The sequence below is a fragment of the Bufo bufo genome, chromosome 1 (assembly GCF_905171765.1).
Source record: "Bufo bufo chromosome 1, aBufBuf1.1, whole genome shotgun sequence".
Classification (NCBI taxonomy): Eukaryota; Metazoa; Chordata; class Amphibia; order Anura; family Bufonidae; genus Bufo; species Bufo bufo.
In genome coordinates, this window is record NC_053389.1 from 842086560 (window position 1) to 842107062 (window position 20503).

General features: G+C 49.4%; 1 protein-coding gene across 1 annotated transcript in view; it reads left to right on the top strand.

The window, feature by feature from the left end:
* Positions 1–20503, top strand: part of ACAP1 (ArfGAP with coiled-coil, ankyrin repeat and PH domains 1) — a 106935-nt gene that overhangs the window by 67803 nt on the left and 18629 nt on the right. Inside the window, exon 17 of the mRNA XM_040415434.1 lies at positions 764–1101. Coding sequence (XP_040271368.1) covers positions 764–1101 — 338 coding nt within the window. The remainder of the gene's footprint in view (positions 1–763; positions 1102–20503) is intronic.

A 20503-nucleotide genomic window follows, 5' to 3' on the forward strand; every position in this document is an offset into this window, starting at 1 on the left:
TAACCAATCATGACGTGTATAGAGGCCGGTATAATCTATAATGGTACCCAGGTAACGTATACATCATGTGCTTATCAATAACCGATCATGATGTATGGAGGCCGGTATAATCTATAATGGTATCCGGGTAACGTATACATTATGGGCTTATCAATAACCAATCATGATGTATGGAGGCTGGTATAATCTATAATGGTACCCGGGTAACGTATACATCATGTGCTTATCAATAACCAATCATGATGTATGGAGGCTGGTATAATCTATAATGGTACCCGGGTAACGTATACATCATGTGCTTATCAATAACCGATCATGATGTGTATAGAGGCCGGTATAATCTATAATGGTATCTGGGTAACGTATACATCATGTGCTTATCAATAACCGATCATGATGTATGGAGGCCGGTATAATCTATAATGGTATCTGGGTAACGTATACATCATGTGCTTATCAATAACCGATCATGATGTATGGAGGCCGGTAAAATTAGTAGAATGTGGACTCTGGATCCTGAACACGAGAGCTCTTTCTTGTGGGCCTCCTCTGTTCTCCAGGTTCTCAGTTGTCCTCATGGTTTCTTTTGACTTTGGTTCCTGGGGAACATCCAGGTCTTTTGTCACTGTATCAGCGATGGACATAAACCCCTGTTTTTTTGGTGCAGTTTTTGCTTTGGGTTTACAAAGTGACTGTAGATGGTCTTCAGTTAAATGTTAATTCTTGTGTTGCTCTCCTAAAATTGGACATTTCCTTAATTTAGCAGTGAAAAGGAAATTTGGATTCGGGCAAAGTATGTGGAGAAGAAATTCATCACCAAGCTTCCTCAGACAATGCTCCGCAGCTCCATTTCTCAAGAGAAACTACCTGCTCGACCACTCAGCAGCCCAGAAACTAGAACACAGGAGAATAAGCCAGTCCCTGGGGTCAAGAAGTGGCCTATGAACAGTTCCGGGGCACAGAGGGACAACAGCTGGCTGGACATTAGTGCCAGGAAGAACAATACGGAGAACCAATCTGATGGGAAAAGAGTGACTTCCCGACTGAAACCCAAACCCCAACTAAGACCTAAACCAGGAACCGCTCCTCCTCCACCTGTAGGTAAGTCTTTGTTTGGAGACTCCCAGTCACTATGCTGCTGTTCTGAAGGCACTGCTTCGTAATTATAGTAGTTGTAAGAATGTGGGCAGTCATAAGGTCTAAGTTTCCTAAGATGCCTCCGAGATGCTCAGATCCGCTAGTTACAATGTGTAGTGAGTGACTTTCCACCTCCATTCTTTAAGCCGTTGTCCTCTCAGGGTTATGGTGTTTGTGTGATAGCGCGGTTGTAGATAGGTTGGGAAAAGATGGTGTGGAACCCCTCCAGTGTCCACCAAGAACACCGCAGCTGCCTCTGCATCATCCTGATGTTCCATCACCACCACTGGACTAATTTTTTCGTTTCTCTGCTTTTTGGGGATTTTTTTTACTCCATACCATCTTGGCTGCTGCCCCCTCCACATTATGAGTGACAGCAGAATACCAAGTGTCAGAACACACACTGGCGCTCTGCTGTCACTAACTGGACGCGCTGAAGGTCTTTCACCTGGGCCCCACATAATCCACAATAAATACCCCAACAAGGTGGCTGCAGCTCTCTATTGACTATTAATGGTCACATGACCATTTGTCGTGTCTCAAGGGGCGCAGGTCCTTGCTGTGGCCAGTGATTGGCTGCAGCTGTCATGTGTTCCCTATTATTATTATTTATTATTATAGCGCCATTCATCCCATAGCGCTGTACATATGATAAGCGGTGCACATACATAATACAGACAATTGCACTAAGCAGGAACAAGACGGGTTACAGACTGGTACAGAAGGAGAGAGGGCCCTGCCCGCGAGGCTTACAATCTACATGGTATGGGAGATGGACACAGTAGGTGCGGGTGAAGCTGGTCATGGCGGTATAGAGGCAGCGGGGTCACTGGTTGTCGGCTTGTCTGAAGAGGTGGGTTTTCAGGTACCTCCTGATGGTCTCCACTGTAGGTGAGAGTCTGATATGTTGGGGTGGAGAGTTCCAGAATATGGGGGATGTTGATATTAGCACATCAGGGAGATGGAGAGCCGGCTGTGGAGTGATACAGAGCAGACCCTGAGGCGGGGGGCAGAGTATGAACAACGCCGCCGCTCACCCCCTCTGTAAGCTCTGATATCATTTTGGATAACCTGCCCCTGGCCTTAACTTTATACTGTCCTCCGAGCCCAACTGCATCTGCTGCCCCTTTAACGTCTCAGTTGTGTCCACCACAAAGGCTGCATTGTGACTGCCTGGACTCGATCGCACACCAGGGGCGCTACACTGCTGCTCTTCCCCTATGAGCAAGGTTCCCTGCTGGAGGGACTCACCGTTACCACGGACCATAACGCATTTCTATAACGGAATGCCTTTAGAGGCATTCTGTGACGAATACCGCACCTCGCGGCCCCGTCTGACGTCAACTACGTCGAGCTCACGAGATGCAATTTAGTCACATGTCAAGACGTGACATTACGCCCTCCCTGGGAGCACGTGAGGTCAGCTTGGTACAGTTTACACAGACGCTTCCTGTCCACGCGGGCACAGGGAGGCAGGGGAGTGAGAGACGTGGTCCACGTGGCCTCCAGTGTAACTCCACACGCCACACAACCCTGGCCTGCATAGGCCTTTTCACCTGTAGTCGGCCACTCCCCTCCCTGGTCGCCAAAAACCCACAACATCTATTATGGCCTATAGCTCCAGACCAGAAGATCACAGGGAAATGGTTCTGGAACCAACGGGTCCGCCTGGGTTCTGGCTACAGGTGGAGACCAAACATGGTGCCATTATTAGGTTCCTGCAGGGAGATCTCTGTAGCTCCCCTTCCCGACACCCAACCCCCAAACTACGACCAGGGGCATGTCCGTCTTGGCCCCACGGTCGCAGATATATATGCCTGTGATGGACGGGGAATTCGTAATTCCTTATGAATCCCCGGTTCCATGATGTCAGATGAATTTGAGTGATCTGGGTATTTGCTGAGACCCTCTACAGGGGTTTTCCTGTAAGTGGACTCATTTGCATATTATAAATTATTCATTTTCCCAAGAATGTAAGCACTTCGGAAGATCAAGGGACCAAGACCATGATGGTCAACTGTCAAAAAGTGGATCCTTGTTGTAGATAGGACCCAATTTACATGGCTAACACTGGGGTGGATAGCAATACAGCATAGCAGATACCACAGAGCAGCACAATATACTGCTACAGCATAGCAGATACCACAGAGCAGCACAATATACTGCCCCAGCAGAACCAGATACCACAGTGCAGCACAATATACTGCCCCAGCAGAACCAGATACCACAGTGCAGCACAATATACTGCCCCAGCAGAACCAGATACCACAGTGCAGCACAATATACCGCCCCAGCAGAACCAGATACCACAGAGCAGCACAATATACTGCCCCAGCAGAACCAGATACCACAGTGCAGCACAATATACTGCCCCAGCAGAACCAGATACCACAGTGCAGCACAATATACCGCCCCAGCAGAACCAGATACTACAGTGCAGCACAATATACTGCCCCAGCAGAACCAGATACCACAGTGCAGCACAATATACCGCCCCAGCAGAACCAGATACCACAGTGCAGCACAATATACCGCCCCAGCAGAACCAGATACCACAGTGCAGCACAATATACTGCCCCAGCAGAACCAGACACCACAGTGCAGCACAATATACCGCCCCAGCAGAACCAGATACCACAGTGCAGCACAATATACCGCCCCAGCAGAACCAGATACCACAGTGCAGCACAATATACCGCCCCAGCAGAACCAGATACCACAGTACAGCACAATATACCGCCCCAGCAGAACCAGATACCACAGTGCAGCACAATATACCGCCCCAGCAGAACCAGATACCACAGTGCAGCACAATATACCGCCCCAGCAGAACCAGATACCACAGTGCAGCACAATATACTGCCCCAGCAGAACCAGATACCACAGTGCAGCACAATATACCGCCCCAGCAGAACCAGATACCACAGTGCAGCACAATATACCGCCCCAGCAGAACCAGATACCACAGTGCAGCACAATATACCGCCCCAGCAGAACCAGGTACCACAGTGCAGCACAATATACTGCCCCAGCAGAACCAGGTACCACAGTGCAGCACAATATACTGCCCCAGCAGAACCAGACACCACAGTGCAGCACAATATACTGCCCCAGCAGAACCAGACACCACAGTGCAGCACAATATACTGCCCCAGCAGAACCAGATACCACAGTGCAGCACAATATACCGCCCCAGCAGAACCAGATACCACAGTGCAGCACAATGTACTGCCCCAGCAGAACCAGATACCACAGTGCAGCACAATATACCGCCCCAGCAGTACCAGATACCACAGTGCAGCACAATATACCGCCCCAGCAGAACCAGATACCACAGTGCAGCACAATATACCGCCCCAGCAGTACCAGATACCACAGTGCAGCACAATATACCGCCCCAGCAGAACCAGATACCACAGTGCAGCACAATATACCGCCCCAGCAGAACCAGATACCACAGTGCAGCACAATATACTGCCCCAGCAGAACCAGATACCACAGTGCAGCACAATATACCGCCCCAGCAGAACCAGATACCACAGTGCAGCACAATATACTGCCCCAGCAGAACCAGATACCACAGTGCAGCACAATATACTGCCCCAGCAGAACCAGATACCACAGTGCAGCACAATATACTGCCCCAGCAGAACCAGATACCACAGTGCAGCACAATATACTGCCCCAGCAGAACCAGATACCACAGTGCAGCACAATATACCGCCCCAGCAGAACCAGATACCACAGTGTATCACAATATACTGCCCCAGCAGAACCAGATACCACAGTGCAGCACAATATACTGCCCCAGCAGAACCAGATACCACAGTGCAGCACAATATACTGCCCCAGCAGAACCAGATACCACAGTGCAGCACAATATACTGCCCCAGCAGAACCAGATACCACAGTGCAGCACAATATACCGCCCCAGCAGAACCAGATACCACAGTGCAGCACAATATACCGCCCCAGCAGAACCAGATACCACAGTGCAGCACAATATACCGCCCCAGCAGAACCAGATACCACAGTGCAGCACAATATACCGCCCCAGCAGAACCAGATACCACAGTGCAGCACAATATACCGCCCCAGCAGAACCAGATACCACAGTGCAGCACAATATACCGCCCCAGCAGAACCAGATACCACAGTGCAGCACAATATACCGCCCCAGCAGAACCAGATACCACAGTGCAGCACAATATACCGCCCCAGCAGAACCAGATACCACAGTGCAGCACAATATACCGCCCCAGCAGAACCAGATACCACAGTGCAGCACAATATACTGCCCCAGCAGAACCAGATACCACAGTGCAGCACAATATACCGCCCCAGCAGAACCAGATACCACAGTGCAGCACAATATACCGCCCCAGCAGAACCAGATACCACAGTGCAGCACAATATACCGCCCCAGCAGAACCAAATACCACAGTGCAGCACAATATACTGCCCCAGCAGAACCAGATACCACAGTGCAGCACAATATACCGCCCCAGCAGAACCAGATACCACAGTGCAGCACAATATACCGCCCCAGCAGAACCAGATACCACAGTGCAGCACAATATACCGCCCCAGCAGAACCAGATACCACAGTGCAGCACAATATACCGCCCCAGCAGAACCAGATACCACAGTGCAGCACAATATACCGCCCCAGCAGAACCAGATACCACAGTGCAGCACAATATACCGCCCCAGCAGAACCAGATACCACAGTGCAGCACAATATACCGCCCCAGCAGAACCAGATACCACAGTGCAGCACAATATACCGCCCCAGCAGAACCAGATACCACAGTGCAGCACAATATACCGCCCCAGCAGAACCAGATACCACAGTGCAGCACAATATACCGCCCCAGCAAAACCAGATACCACAGTGCAGCACAATATACCGCCCCAGCAGAACCAGATACCACAGTGCAGCACAATATACCGCCCCAGCAGAACCAGATACCACAGTGCAGCACAATATACCGCCCCAGCAGAACCAGATACCACAGTGCAGCACAATATACCGCCCCAGCAGAACCAGATACCACAGTGCAGCACAATATACCGCCCCAGCAGAACCAGATACCACAGTGCAGCACAATATACCGCCCCAGCAGAACCAGATACCACAGTGCAGCACAATATACCGCCCCAGCAGAACCAGATACCACAGTGCAGCACAATATACCGCCCCAGCAGAACCAGATACCACAGTGCAGCACAATATACCGCCCCAGCAGAACCAGATACCACAGTGCAGCACAATATACCGCCCCAGCAGAACCAGATACCACAGTGCAGCACAATATACCGCCCCAGCAGAACCAGATACCACAGTGCAGCACAATATACCGCCCCAGCAGAACCAGATACCACAGTGCAGCACAATATACCGCCCCAGCAGAACCAGATACCACAGTGCAGCACAATATACCGCCCCAGCAGAACCAGATACCACAGTGCAGCACAATATACCGCCCCAGCAGAACCAGATACCACAGTGCAGCACAATATACCGCCCCAGCAGAACCAGATACCACAGTGCAGCACAATATACCGCCCCAGCAGAACCAGATACCACAGTGCAGCACAATATACCGCCCCAGCAGAACCAGATACCACAGTGCAGCACAATATACCGCCCCAGCAGAACCAGATACCACAGTGCAGCACAATATACCGCCCCAGCAGAACCAGATACCACAGTGCAGCACAATATACCGCCCCAGCAGAACCAGATACCACAGTGCAGCACAATATACCGCCCCAGCAGAACCAGATACCACAGTGCAGCACAATATACCGCCCCAGCAGAACCAGATACCACAGTGCAGCACAATATACCGCCCCAGCAGAACCAGATACCACAGTGCAGCACAATATACCGCCCCAGCAGAACCAGATACCACAGTGCAGCACAATATACCGCCCCAGCAGAACCAGATACCACAGTGCAGCACAATATACCGCCCCAGCAGAACCAGATACCACAGTGCAGCACAATATACCGCCCCAGCAGAACCAGATACCACAGTGCAGCACAATATACCGCCCCAGCAGAACCAGATACCACAGTGCAGCACAATATACCGCCCCAGCAGAACCAGATACCACAGTGCAGCACAATATACCGCCCCAGCAGAACCAGATACCACAGTGCAGCACAATATACCGCCCCAGCAGAACCAGATACCACAGTGCAGCACAATATACCGCCCCAGCAGAACCAGATACCACAGTGCAGCACAATATACCGCCCCAGCAGAACCAGATACCACAGTGCAGCACAATATACCGCCCCAGCAGAACCAGATACCACAGTGCAGCACAATATACCGCCCCAGCAGAACCAGATACCACAGTGCAGCACAATATACCGCCCCAGCAGAACCAGATACCACAGTGCAGCACAATATACCGCCCCAGCAGAACCAGATACCACAGTGCAGCACAATATACCGCCCCAGCAGAACCAGATACCACAGTGCAGCACAATATACCGCCCCAGCAGAACCAGATACCACAGTGCAGCACAATATACCGCCCCAGCAGAACCAGATACCACAGTGCAGCACAATATACCGCCCCAGCAGAACCAGATACCACAGTGCAGCACAATATACCGCCCCAGCAGAACCAGATACCACAGTGCAGCACAATATACCGCCCCAGCAGAACCAGATACCACAGTGCAGCACAATATACCGCCCCAGCAGAACCAGATACCACAGTGCAGCACAATATACCGCCCCAGCAGAACCAGATACCACAGTGCAGCACAATATACCGCCCCAGCAGAACCAGATACCACAGTGCAGCACAATATACCGCCCCAGCAGAACCAGATACCACAGTGCAGCACAATATACCGCCCCAGCAGAACCAGATACCACAGTGCAGCACAATATACCGCCCCAGCAGAACCAGATACCACAGTGCAGCACAATATACCGCCCCAGCAGAACCAGATACCACAGTGCAGCACAATATACCGCCCCAGCAGAACCAGATACCACAGTGCAGCACAATATACCGCCCCAGCAGAACCAGATACCACAGTGCAGCACAATATACCGCCCCAGCAGAACCAGATACCACAGTGCAGCACAATATACCGCCCCAGCAGAACCAGATACCACAGTGCAGCACAATATACCGCCCCAGCAGAACCAGATACCACAGTGCAGCACAATATACCGCCCCAGCAGAACCAGATACCACAGTGCAGCACAATATACCGCCCCAGCAGAACCAGATACCACAGTGCAGCACAATATACCGCCCCAGCAGAACCAGATACCACAGTGCAGCACAATATACCGCCCCAGCAGAACCAGATACCACAGTGCAGCACAATATACCGCCCCAGCAGAACCAGATACCACAGTGCAGCACAATATACCGCCCCAGCAGAACCAGATACCACAGTGCAGCACAATATACCGCCCCAGCAGAACCAGATACCACAGTGCAGCACAATATACCGCCCCAGCAGAACCAGATACCACAGTGCAGCACAATATACCGCCCCAGCAGAACCAGACACCACAGTGCAGCACAATATACCGCCCCAGCAGAACCAGACACCACAGTGCAGCACAATATACCGCCCCAGCAGAACCAGACACCACAGTGCAGCACAATATACCGCCCCAGCAGAACCAGACACCACAGTGCAGCACAATATACCGCCCCAGCAGAACCAGACACCACAGTGCAGCACAATATACCGCCCCAGCAGAACCAGACACCACAGTGCAGCACAATATACCGCCCCAGCAGAACCAGACACCACAGTGCAGCACAATATACCGCCCCAGCAGAACCAGACACCACAGTGCAGCACAATATACCGCCCCAGCAGAACCAGATACCACAGTGCAGCACAATATACCGCCCCAGCAGAACCAGACACCACAGTGCAGCACAATATACCGCCCCAGCAGAACCAGACACCACAGTGCAGCACAATATACCGCCCCAGCAGAACCAGACACCACAGTGCAGCACAATATACCGCCCCAGCAGAACCAGACACCACAGTGCAGCACAATATACCGCCCCAGCAGAACCAGACACCACAGTGCAGCACAATATACCGCCCCAGCAGAACCAGACACCACAGTGCAGCACAATATACCGCCCCAGCAGAACCAGACACCACAGTGCAGCACAATATACCGCCCCAGCAGAACCAGACACCACAGTGCAGCACAATATACCGCCCCAGCAGAACCAGACACCACAGTGCAGCACAATATACCGCCCCAGCAGAACCAGACACCACAGTGCAGCACAATATACCGCCCCAGCAGAACCAGACACCACAGTGCAGCACAATATACCGCCCCAGCAGAACCAGACACCACAGTGCAGCACAATATACCGCCCCAGCAGAACCAGATACCACAGTGCAGCACAATATACCGCCCCAGCAGAACCAGACACCACAGTGCAGCACAATATACCGCCCCAGCAGAACCAGACACCACAGTGCAGCACAATATACCGCCCCAGCAGAACCAGACACCACAGTGCAGCACAATATACCGCCCCAGCAGAACCAGACACCACAGTGCAGCACAATATACCGCCCCAGCAGAACCAGACACCACAGTGCAGCACAATATACCGCCCCAGCAGAACCAGACACCACAGTGCAGCACAATATACCGCCCCAGCAGAACCAGACACCACAGTGCAGCACAATATACCGCCCCAGCAGAACCAGACACCACAGTGCAGCACAATATACCGCCCCAGCAGAACCAGACACCACAGTGCAGCACAATATACCGCCCCAGCAGAACCAGACACCACAGTGCAGCACAATATACCGCCCCAGCAGAACCAGACACCACAGTGCAGCACAATATACCGCCCCAGCAGAACCAGACACCACAGTGCAGCACAATATACCGCCCCAGCAGAACCAGACACCACAGTGCAGCACAATATACCGCCCCAGCAGAACCAGACACCACAGTGCAGCACAATATACCGCCCCAGCAGAACCAGACACCACAGTGCAGCACAATATACCGCCCCAGCAGAACCAGACACCACAGTGCAGCACAATATACCGCCCCAGCAGAACCAGACACCACAGTGCAGCACAATATACCGCCCCAGCAGAACCAGACACCACAGTGCAGCACAATATACCGCCCCAGCAGAACCAGACACCACAGTGCAGCACAATATACCGCCCCAGCAGAACCAGACACCACAGTGCAGCACAATATACCGCCCCAGCAGAACCAGACACCACAGTGCAGCACAATATACCGCCCCAGCAGAACCAGACACCACAGTGCAGCACAATATACCGCCCCAGCAGAACCAGACACCACAGTGCAGCACAATATACCGCCCCAGCAGAACCAGACACCACAGTGCAGCACAATATACCGCCCCAGCAGAACCAGACACCACAGTGCAGCACAATATACCGCCCCAGCAGAACCAGACACCACAGTGCAGCACAATATACCGCCCCAGCAGAACCAGACACCACAGTGCAGCACAATATACCGCCCCAGCAGAACCAGACACCACAGTGCAGCACAATATACCGCCCCAGCAGAACCAGACACCACAGTGCAGCACAATATACCGCCCCAGCAGAACCAGACACCACAGTGCAGCACAATATACCGCCCCAGCAGAACCAGACACCACAGTGCAGCACAATATACCGCCCCAGCAGAACCAGACACCACAGTGCAGCACAATATACCGCCCCAGCAGAACCAGACACCACAGTGCAGCACAATATACCGCCACAGCAGAACCAGACACCACAGTGCAGCACAATACACCGCCCCAGCAGAACCAGACACCACAGTGCAGCACAATATACCGCCCCAGCAGAACCAGACACCACAGTGCAGCACAATATACCGCCCCAGCAGAACCAGACACCACAGTGCAGCACAATATACCGCCCCAGCAGAACCAGATACCACAGTGCAGCACAATATACCGCCCCAGCAGAACCAGACACCACAGTGCAGCACAATATACCGCCCCAGCAGAACCAGACACCACAGTGCAGCACAATATACCGCCCCAGCAGAACCAGACACCACAGTGCAGCACAATATACCGCCCCAGCAGAACCAGACACCACAGTGCAGCACAATATACCGCCCCAGCAGAACCAGACACCACAGTGCAGCACAATATACCGCCCCAGCAGAACCAGACACCACAGTGCAGCACAATATACCGCCCCAGCAGAACCAGACACCACAGTGCAGCACAATATACCGCCCCAGCAGAACCAGACACCACAGTGCAGCACAATATACCGCCCCAGCAGAACCAGATACCACAGTGCAGCACAATATACCGCCCCAGCAGAACCAGACACCACAGTGCAGCACAATATACCGCCCCAGCAGAACCAGACACCACAGTGCAGCACAATATACCGCCCCAGCAGAACCAGACACCACAGTGCAGCACAATATACCGCCCCAGCAGAACCAGACACCACAGTGCAGCACAATATACCGCCCCAGCAGAACCAGACACCACAGTGCAGCACAATATACCGCCCCAGCAGAACCAGACACCACAGTGCAGCACAATATACCGCCCCAGCAGAACCAGACACCACAGTGCAGCACAATATACCGCCCCAGCAGAACCAGACACCACAGTGCAGCACAATATACCGCCCCAGCAGAACCAGACACCACAGTGCAGCACAATATACCGCCCCAGCAGAACCAGACACCACAGTGCAGCACAATATACCGCCCCAGCAGAACCAGACACCACAGTGCAGCACAATATACCGCCCCAGCAGAACCAGACACCACAGTGCAGCACAATATACCGCCCCAGCAGAACCAGACACCACAGTGCAGCACAATATACCGCCCCAGCAGAACCAGACACCACAGTGCAGCACAATATACCGCCCCAGCAGAACCAGACACCACAGTGCAGCACAATATACCGCCCCAGCAGAACCAGACACCACAGTGCAGCACAATATACCGCCCCAGCAGAACCAGATACCACAGTGCAGCACAATATACCGCCCCAGCAGAACCAGACACCACAGTGCAGCACAATATACCGCCCCAGCAGAACCAGACACCACAGTGCAGCACAATATACCGCCCCAGCAGAACCAGACACCACAGTGCAGCACAATATACCGCCCCAGCAGAACCAGACACCACAGTGCAGCACAATATACCGCCCCAGCAGAACCAGACACCACAGTGCAGCACAATATACCGCCCCAGCAGAACCAGACACCACAGTGCAGCACAATATACCGCCCCAGCAGAACCAGACACCACAGTGCAGCACAATATACCGCCCCAGCAGAACCAGACACCACAGTGCAGCACAATATACCGCCCCAGCAGAACCAGACACCACAGTGCAGCACAATATACCGCCCCAGCAGAACCAGACACCACAGTGCAGCACAATATACCGCCCCAGCAGAACCAGACACCACAGTGCAGCACAATATACCGCCCCAGCAGAACCAGACACCACAGTGCAGCACAATATACCGCCCCAGCAGAACCAGACACCACAGTGCAGCACAATATACCGCCCCAGCAGAACCAGACACCACAGTGCAGCACAATATACCGCCCCAGCAGAACCAGACACCACAGTGCAGCACAATATACCGCCCCAGCAGAACCAGACACCACAGTGCAGCACAATATACCGCCCCAGCAGAACCAGACACCACAGTGCAGCACAATATACCGCCCCAGCAGAACCAGACACCACAGTGCAGCACAATATACCGCCCCAGCAGAACCAGACACCACAGTGCAGCACAATATACCGCCCCAGCAGAACCAGATACCACAGTGCAGCACAATATACCGCCCCAGCAGAACCAGATACCACAGTGCAGCACAATATACCGCCCCAGCAGAACCAGATACCACAGTGCAGCACAATATACCGCCCCAGCAGAACCAGATACCACAGTGCAGCACAATATACCGCCCCAGCAGAACCAGATACCACAGTGCAGCACAATATACCGCCCCAGCAGAAGCAGATACCACAGTGCAGCACAATATACCGCCTCAGCAGAACCAGATACCACAGTGCAGCACAATATACCGCCCCAGCAGAAGCAAATATCTTCCTCGAAGCTGACCATCTGTGATGGCCAGTGCCCGCTTCCACATTCTGTCCTCCTTCTCCAGTTTTCTCTAAGATATGGAGGAGGTGGCGGAGACATGGGTCACAGCAACAACCAAGCCCTACCTTCAGCATGCTGCTGGGTCCTACACTAGCGGGATCAACCTGCTATAAACAAGGAGCAGGTCATGGCGTGCCTCTCCATTCCTTCTGCATACGTTATATCTTGGATCCCGTGTCAGGAACCTCCTGATAGGCCCTATATGCCCCTGACAAGGGATGGATACCGCCACCCGAGAAGAGACCTATTATGACTACAGTCGAACAGTAATGTCATTGGTCAATACATGTATCAGAAAATAATAAAGTTGCAACATAAATGAATAATCGCACATAATACATATATGCTCCCAAATAAACCAGTGGCGTCCACGTATGATCACCAGTGGAAAAAAGGGGCACATACCATATGTCCCAGGAATGCTAACTTTGTGCCGACGTGTTTCTCTGAACCGATCTCTGGGGTCAGTTCATCAGGGGCCACATATAACACAAGAAAACTACACAAAGCAAACAATACAAAGATGGAGGCGATGAGATACGTGCAAATCAGAGGAAACTATTGTGATAATGCCCACATGATAATGGTCAATCTCATGGCCGAAAAGAACAACGATTCCCACAAATTTGGGACCAAACATAATGCATCTGCATCACACACCCAATGTCCACAAAGCGGGCACTAATAAGCCCCTTTTATAGCAGACCGCAGACCAGTTTCCTGCTGACGGGGGAGAATATGGCCAGACTTCCCTTAATCCCAACGGCAATGGCCGGAGAGGGGGCGATAATTAGGGCCTTCTGGGGCAGCACAGGAACATCGGTGGTGCAGTGGTGGCCATCTAGATGGAAAGTCCGCTCTCTGTTTATACCTACACGCAGTGAAGTAGACTTGGTAAATATTGGTCACTTCTGAAAACTGATCCAGACATCTCAGGAGTCATCCCAGATTTTCCAGCAATGACGTATAGACGTAGGCACAACTCAAGAGACACCTTGGTTCACAGCCACTTTGAGACTCACACAATAGAGACATGTCTGACCAATAGACAGACTGGTACCTTTCACTGCGGCCATTGTAAAGCTTGTCAGTTCATCGATGGAGGGTCTCAATTCTCCGATTCTGGTGGACCCAGGGTATACCACACCCGCTCATTTGCTAACTGTAACACCGAGGGTGTGACCTCTCTGTAAATGCTCATGCCATTTCATGTACGGAGGCAAAACATGCAGCACATTTAAGAGGCGGATTTTGGAACATGTGGGGGATGTGATAAACCTATCTCCAGACATGAGACCTGACGCCTTGTGTGGTACAGACGATCAGGACAGGCATTAGAGGTGGAGGTCTTGACACCATTTTGAAACGGAAAGAAGCCAGATGGACATATAGGCTGAATACTATCACATTAACGTATATAAAACATCACTTTATATCAATCTAAATTAGAAAACGGCCCCTTACAAAAGACAAACAGACAAAAACACCCACCAAAGGTCCCTAGCACTCGGCTCAAGGCACTGATCAGAGGCCAAACGCAGGGCCCGAGCCGGAACTGCACAGAGGTTCCACTGGTGGGACAAAATGACCATAACGACAACCATAGGTATCCACCATCAGGTGGATATGAAATGAAGACTGGTAAAAATGGGTAGATCTTACCAGTCCAGTCGGGTATCGTCACGGAGATATGGATGGGATGCCAGTTCCGTAAAGATTGCTCCAAGGTCTAGAAATCACAAAGCACATCTTCATGTGGAGCCGGGAAAAAGGATCGGGTGCTGTCCCTAATGTGCCCTACTTGAACTGGTATTCTCTGATGACCTCCTAATATGGAGTCATCGCCGCGTCCGAGACCTCACCCTGATCTAAAGGCCCTAGAACGCCCAAATTCCCTTAACATAAGGCGGTCTTCGAGGGACCCAGATCAGATGCTCCAAGGTGCGCCTTAAATCTCCAAGGATTCACCTTTCCACTTGCAGTGTCCCTGCATTCAGAAGTCTAGCCAGACGTTCGTCCCTGGAATTTTGCAGAACCCCCAGAGTTTTTGCCATACGCATTTTCTCACGCTATCTTGACAGCCTCAGCCCCGTGTCCCCTGATGATTCGTGGGGCTGATTCTTCAAATTGATGAAACGCATTGGGACATAGTTTCTTTACCGTGTGAATCCTTGGAGCATCCGATCTGGATCCCTCGAAGCCCGCCTTAGTAGGGATATTAGGGACAGCACCCGATCCCTTTTTCCGGCTCCACATGAAGATGTGCTTTGTAGAGCACATTTCTAGACCTTGGAGCTATCTTTACTGAACTGGCATCCCATCCATATTTCCGTGACGATACCCGACTGGACCGGTAAGATCTACCCCAGGAATCAGCTACCTTCGGCACTCCAGCTGTGGTGAAACTACGACTCCCAGCATGCACACTTGCTTAGCTATTTTGAGAACTCCCATAGAAGTGAATGGAGCATGCTGGGAGTTGTAGTTTCAACACATCTGGAGTGCCGAAGGTTGCTGACCGCTGATCTACCCACTTTTACCAGTCTTCATTTCATATCCACCTGATGGTGGATACCTATGGTTGTCGTTATGGTCATTTTGTCCCACCAGTGGAACCCTGTGCAGTTCAGGCTCGGGCCCTGCGTTTGGCTTCTGATCAGTGTCTTGAGCCGAGTGCTAGGTCCCTTTGGTGGGTGTTTTTGTCTGTTTGTCTTTTGTTAGGGGCCGTTTTCTAATTTAGATTGATTAAAAGTGATGTTTCATATACGTTACTGGGCCCCCCCCCCCCCCCCATTTACTTTGATTGTCCCAATTTGTGCAGTACTTTGGGAGAGGCACCAAGGTACCTCTCTCCCGGATGGGCGATCTCTTTTCATTTTATTCTGATTACTATCGCCCCTTGGGGTCTTAATGAGTATATTGATTTTGCATGTTTCATTTAAATAATGACTTTTTTGGACTAGTCCATGTATTGTTATTTTTTATCCACGGGTGAGGTAGGGTGCTACTTAGAATCAAATATTGCACCTATTATACATACCTTATAAGATGTGGGACAGTAACCTTCCCCCTATTTTACCTCCCCACCCCCCGTCCTATAAGCTGGTATGAAGTGACACTTGTTTATGGTAAAATACTACTTTTCAATAGTCAAACAATCCTCTTGTATTAGTAGGGTGCAGCGGCTTTCCCATCTGTACCATAAATTCTATGTCATTCCTCCTATGTTACCAGTAAATCTGCGATTCACTTCCTGTATTTGCGTTCCACCGTCGATTTCCGGTCATGTGACTTCCGATTTTTGGGTATTTAGAGCGACGCTGACTGCGTGTAGGTATAAACAGAGAGCGGACTTTCCATCTAGATGGCCACCACTGCACCACCGATGTTCCTGTGCTGCCCCAGAAGGCCCTAATTATCGCCCCCTCTCCGGCCATTGCCGTTGGGATTAAGGGAAGTCTGGCCATATTCTCCCCCGTCAGCAGGTAACTGGTCTGCGGTCTGCTATAAAAGGGGCTTATTAGTGCCCGCTTTGTGGACATTGGGTGTGTGATGCAGATGCATTATGTTTGGTCCCAAATTTGTGGGAATCGTTGTTCTTTTCGGCCATGAGATTGACCATTATCATGTGGGCATTATCACAATAGTTTCCTCTGATTTGCACGTATCTCATCGCCTCCATCTTTGTATTGTTTGCTTTGTGTAGTTTTCTTGTGTTATATGTGGCCCCTGATGAACTGACCCCAGAGATCGGTTCAGAGAAACACGTCGGCATAAAGTTAGCATTCCTGGGACATATGGTATGTGCCCCTTTTTTCCACTGGTGATCATACGTGGACGCCACTGGTTTATTTGGGAGCATATATGTATTATGTGCGATTTGTCGGTGGGTAATAATTCAATTAAGAATTATTAATTATGGTCATAAAAATAATTAATCATAAAAAATAAAATTTATAAAATTTGTCATAAATTCTTAAAATCATGACCTGGTGAATTGTAGACAAACTAATTGATACAATTCACATCTGAGTCCGACTATTTCCTCAGATAAATAAGTTATTTTTGACGTGAGATGACGTTAATGATAAAATTAGTTCTACATTATACAATAATACACAGATATTATAAAAATATGCAGATTTATTGGTTACAAGATTATAAACATATATAAGTAAATAAACACAATGATACATGCAAATGAATATATATAGCGTTAATATAAAGCATTACAAGCTTAACAATACATGTGAGTGGAAATAACTTGTGACATTATAACCAAGCTATTATAAGGTTAGGATATCAAAATATGAACATAAGTTATATACATTACTTCTGTTCAGAGAAAACCTCATGATATCAGGACGGGCATGTCTAATCCTAGACATCATTATAGAATGCTAAATACATTCTGCCCCCCCCTAACCAACTACACATCACATGGCTTCAAGATGGGCACCTCCATCCAAGGATATAACTTAGAAGAGACAACTGTATCCTTCCGCCTCATCCTGGACTATTTTCACATATATAACTTTGGTAAGACTATTAAGACAAATAACTGGGATCTAGGATCTTAAATGGGAAGGATTTGACGTCTTTCCCATGGGAATCCATCACACAGCTTGGCGAAGAATGTACTATCAATATATATATATATATATATAAAAGCAATCATTTAATGCTTTGCTAGATTATGAGTCTAGATTCTTCTGCAGGTAGAATGAAGCCTCACAATATCCTAAGACTACATCTCAATATGGAGATGATCAATTAATTTAATCATTTATTTATTCGCCAATCTAGATGGTATAATTTCACCCACACTATCAAATTAGTCTTAATAAAATGACATATCATTTTCTGTGTCTCTTACCAAGTCCTAGTAGGAATCTCACTTCTGCTCCTAGGAAAGCTGGGTGGTCCATCATAGCACATCTCACCATGGCTTTCATCTTGATAGACCCTTCTAGAGACTCAACTCCTCTCTCCTTTCTTCTCACTTTCCTTCTCCTTTTCTCTACCTCCTGTGTATGGCTTATGATCCCAAACTTATCAGTTAGACACACCTTCCTAGTTTGGATCTTTCCAATCATTGTCGGATGGGTGTGACCATTGATAAAAATGTGACATCATAACCTTACCCAGAATGCACTTTTGCTACTGTTGTAATGTCACCTACTGGTACCTAGGTGGCACTGCTGTATAAGCTATCTGCATCATAGTATAAAGGGTTAACTTATGTAAGTCTGAATATACATTTTGACCTTTAGAAGCTTTAATTCAAAGCTATAGGGATTAATTCTGACACTTGTAGCAATTAGAGACAGACCTCTAGGCGTCTCTTTTGAATGTTTCTCACACTTAATTTATGGATCGTAAATGCCCTTGTTTTCTCACAGAGATATCAGTACCTCCTCTGTCATACCAAAGATGTGATTAATTGTTACAAAACACACATCTTCATAGACACTCTTCTAATGAGAAATATATATAATATACTGGATACATGTTGTCTTCGTAACATATAACAATATAATATAAACAAATATATATATATATATGTCCTACTGATTGTCTTATGGTAAGGACTAAGGCTCATTAAATGAATACATACATATCATATATTTTGCTTCATTAATAAATGCCTAATTGTATAGGTAATTATCACCAGCTGCATAGAGCTTATCTTTATCGCCCGTCATAAATTTTAAAGTAAACAAGGAGGCCTCTTCTCAGACTGGTACATTCATGAGAAGGATAACACTGAAGAGTATAAACCTTTGTGTGACCTTAATTTGGCCTACTCAAGACATACAAAATTGCAACTATAGTCGAGCATGGCTCTTAAAGGCAATGAACATCCATTTTGACAATAATGAATTGGATATCAATGCATTTACCTATGAAAAGGCCCAACAGATTATTCATTTATGTTGTAACTTTATTATTTTCTGATACATGTATTGACCAATGACATTACTGTTCGACTGTAGTCATAATAGGTCTCTTCTCGGGTGGCGGTATCCATCCCTTGTCAGGGACATATAGGGCCTATCAGGAGGTTCCTGACACGGGATCGCCCCTGTCGGGGCGGCCATTCCGTTTTGATAGGCAGGGCCTGTAGATTGATAGGGCAAGTGTGTGAGGGTAAGATATTTTTCCTTTCCTTTTCCCGCCAGCCTTTTTATGGGCACAATCTGGGTGATTAACGATCATCAGTAAAGGTTCCATTTTACACTGGTGAAGGTACTCTGTGAATATACCTTTTTCTTGACCTGTCTCCGCTGAGTATCTCAGCTTTTTTCTTGACCTGTCTCCGCTGAGTAGCTCTGCTTTTTTCTCGACCTGTCTCTTTTGGGTCTCTCTGCCTTTCTCTTGACCTGTCCCCTCCAGGTCTCTTCTACTTTCTCTTGACCTGTTTTCTCCAGGTCTCTCTGCCTTTCTCTTGACCCATCTCCTCCAGGTATGTCTGCCTTTCTCTTGACCTGTCCCCTCCAGGTCTCTTCTCCTTTTTCTTGACCTGTTTTCTCCAGGTCTCTCTGCCTATTTCTTGACCCGTCTCCTCCAGGTCTTTCCTCCTTTCTCTCGATCTGTGTCCTTTCAGGCATTTCTGATTTTTCTCTTGACCTGTCTCCTCCAGGTCTCCATCTTTCTCTTGTCCAATTTCCTCCTGATCTTTGTCTTTCTCTTGCCCTGTCTCCTCCTGGCCTCTCTGATTTCCTCTTGACCTGTCTCCTCCAGGTCTCTGTCTTTCTCTTTCACTGTCTACCCACAGTCTTTCTTTCTCCCACCTTTTCCCCCCTGGTTTCTCTGTATTTTCTTGTTCTGTCTCCTCTTGGTCTCTCTGCCTTTCTCTTGACTTGTCTTCTCCAGGTCTCATCATCTTTCTATTGTCCCATTTCCTCCTGATCTCTCCATCTTTGTCTGGCCCTGTCCCCTCTTGGTCTCTCAGCCTTTCTCTTTACCCACTCCTGGTCTCTCTGTATTTTTTCCACCAGGACTATCTCTTTCTCTTGTGCTATCTCATCTAGATCTTTCTTTTGTTCTGCCTTGCCCTGTCTCTTCATCTCTCCATCCTTCTCTTGTTCTATCTGCTCCAGATTTATTTGGCATTCTCTTATCCTATCTTCTACAGGTCCTTCCTTCTTTCCATTG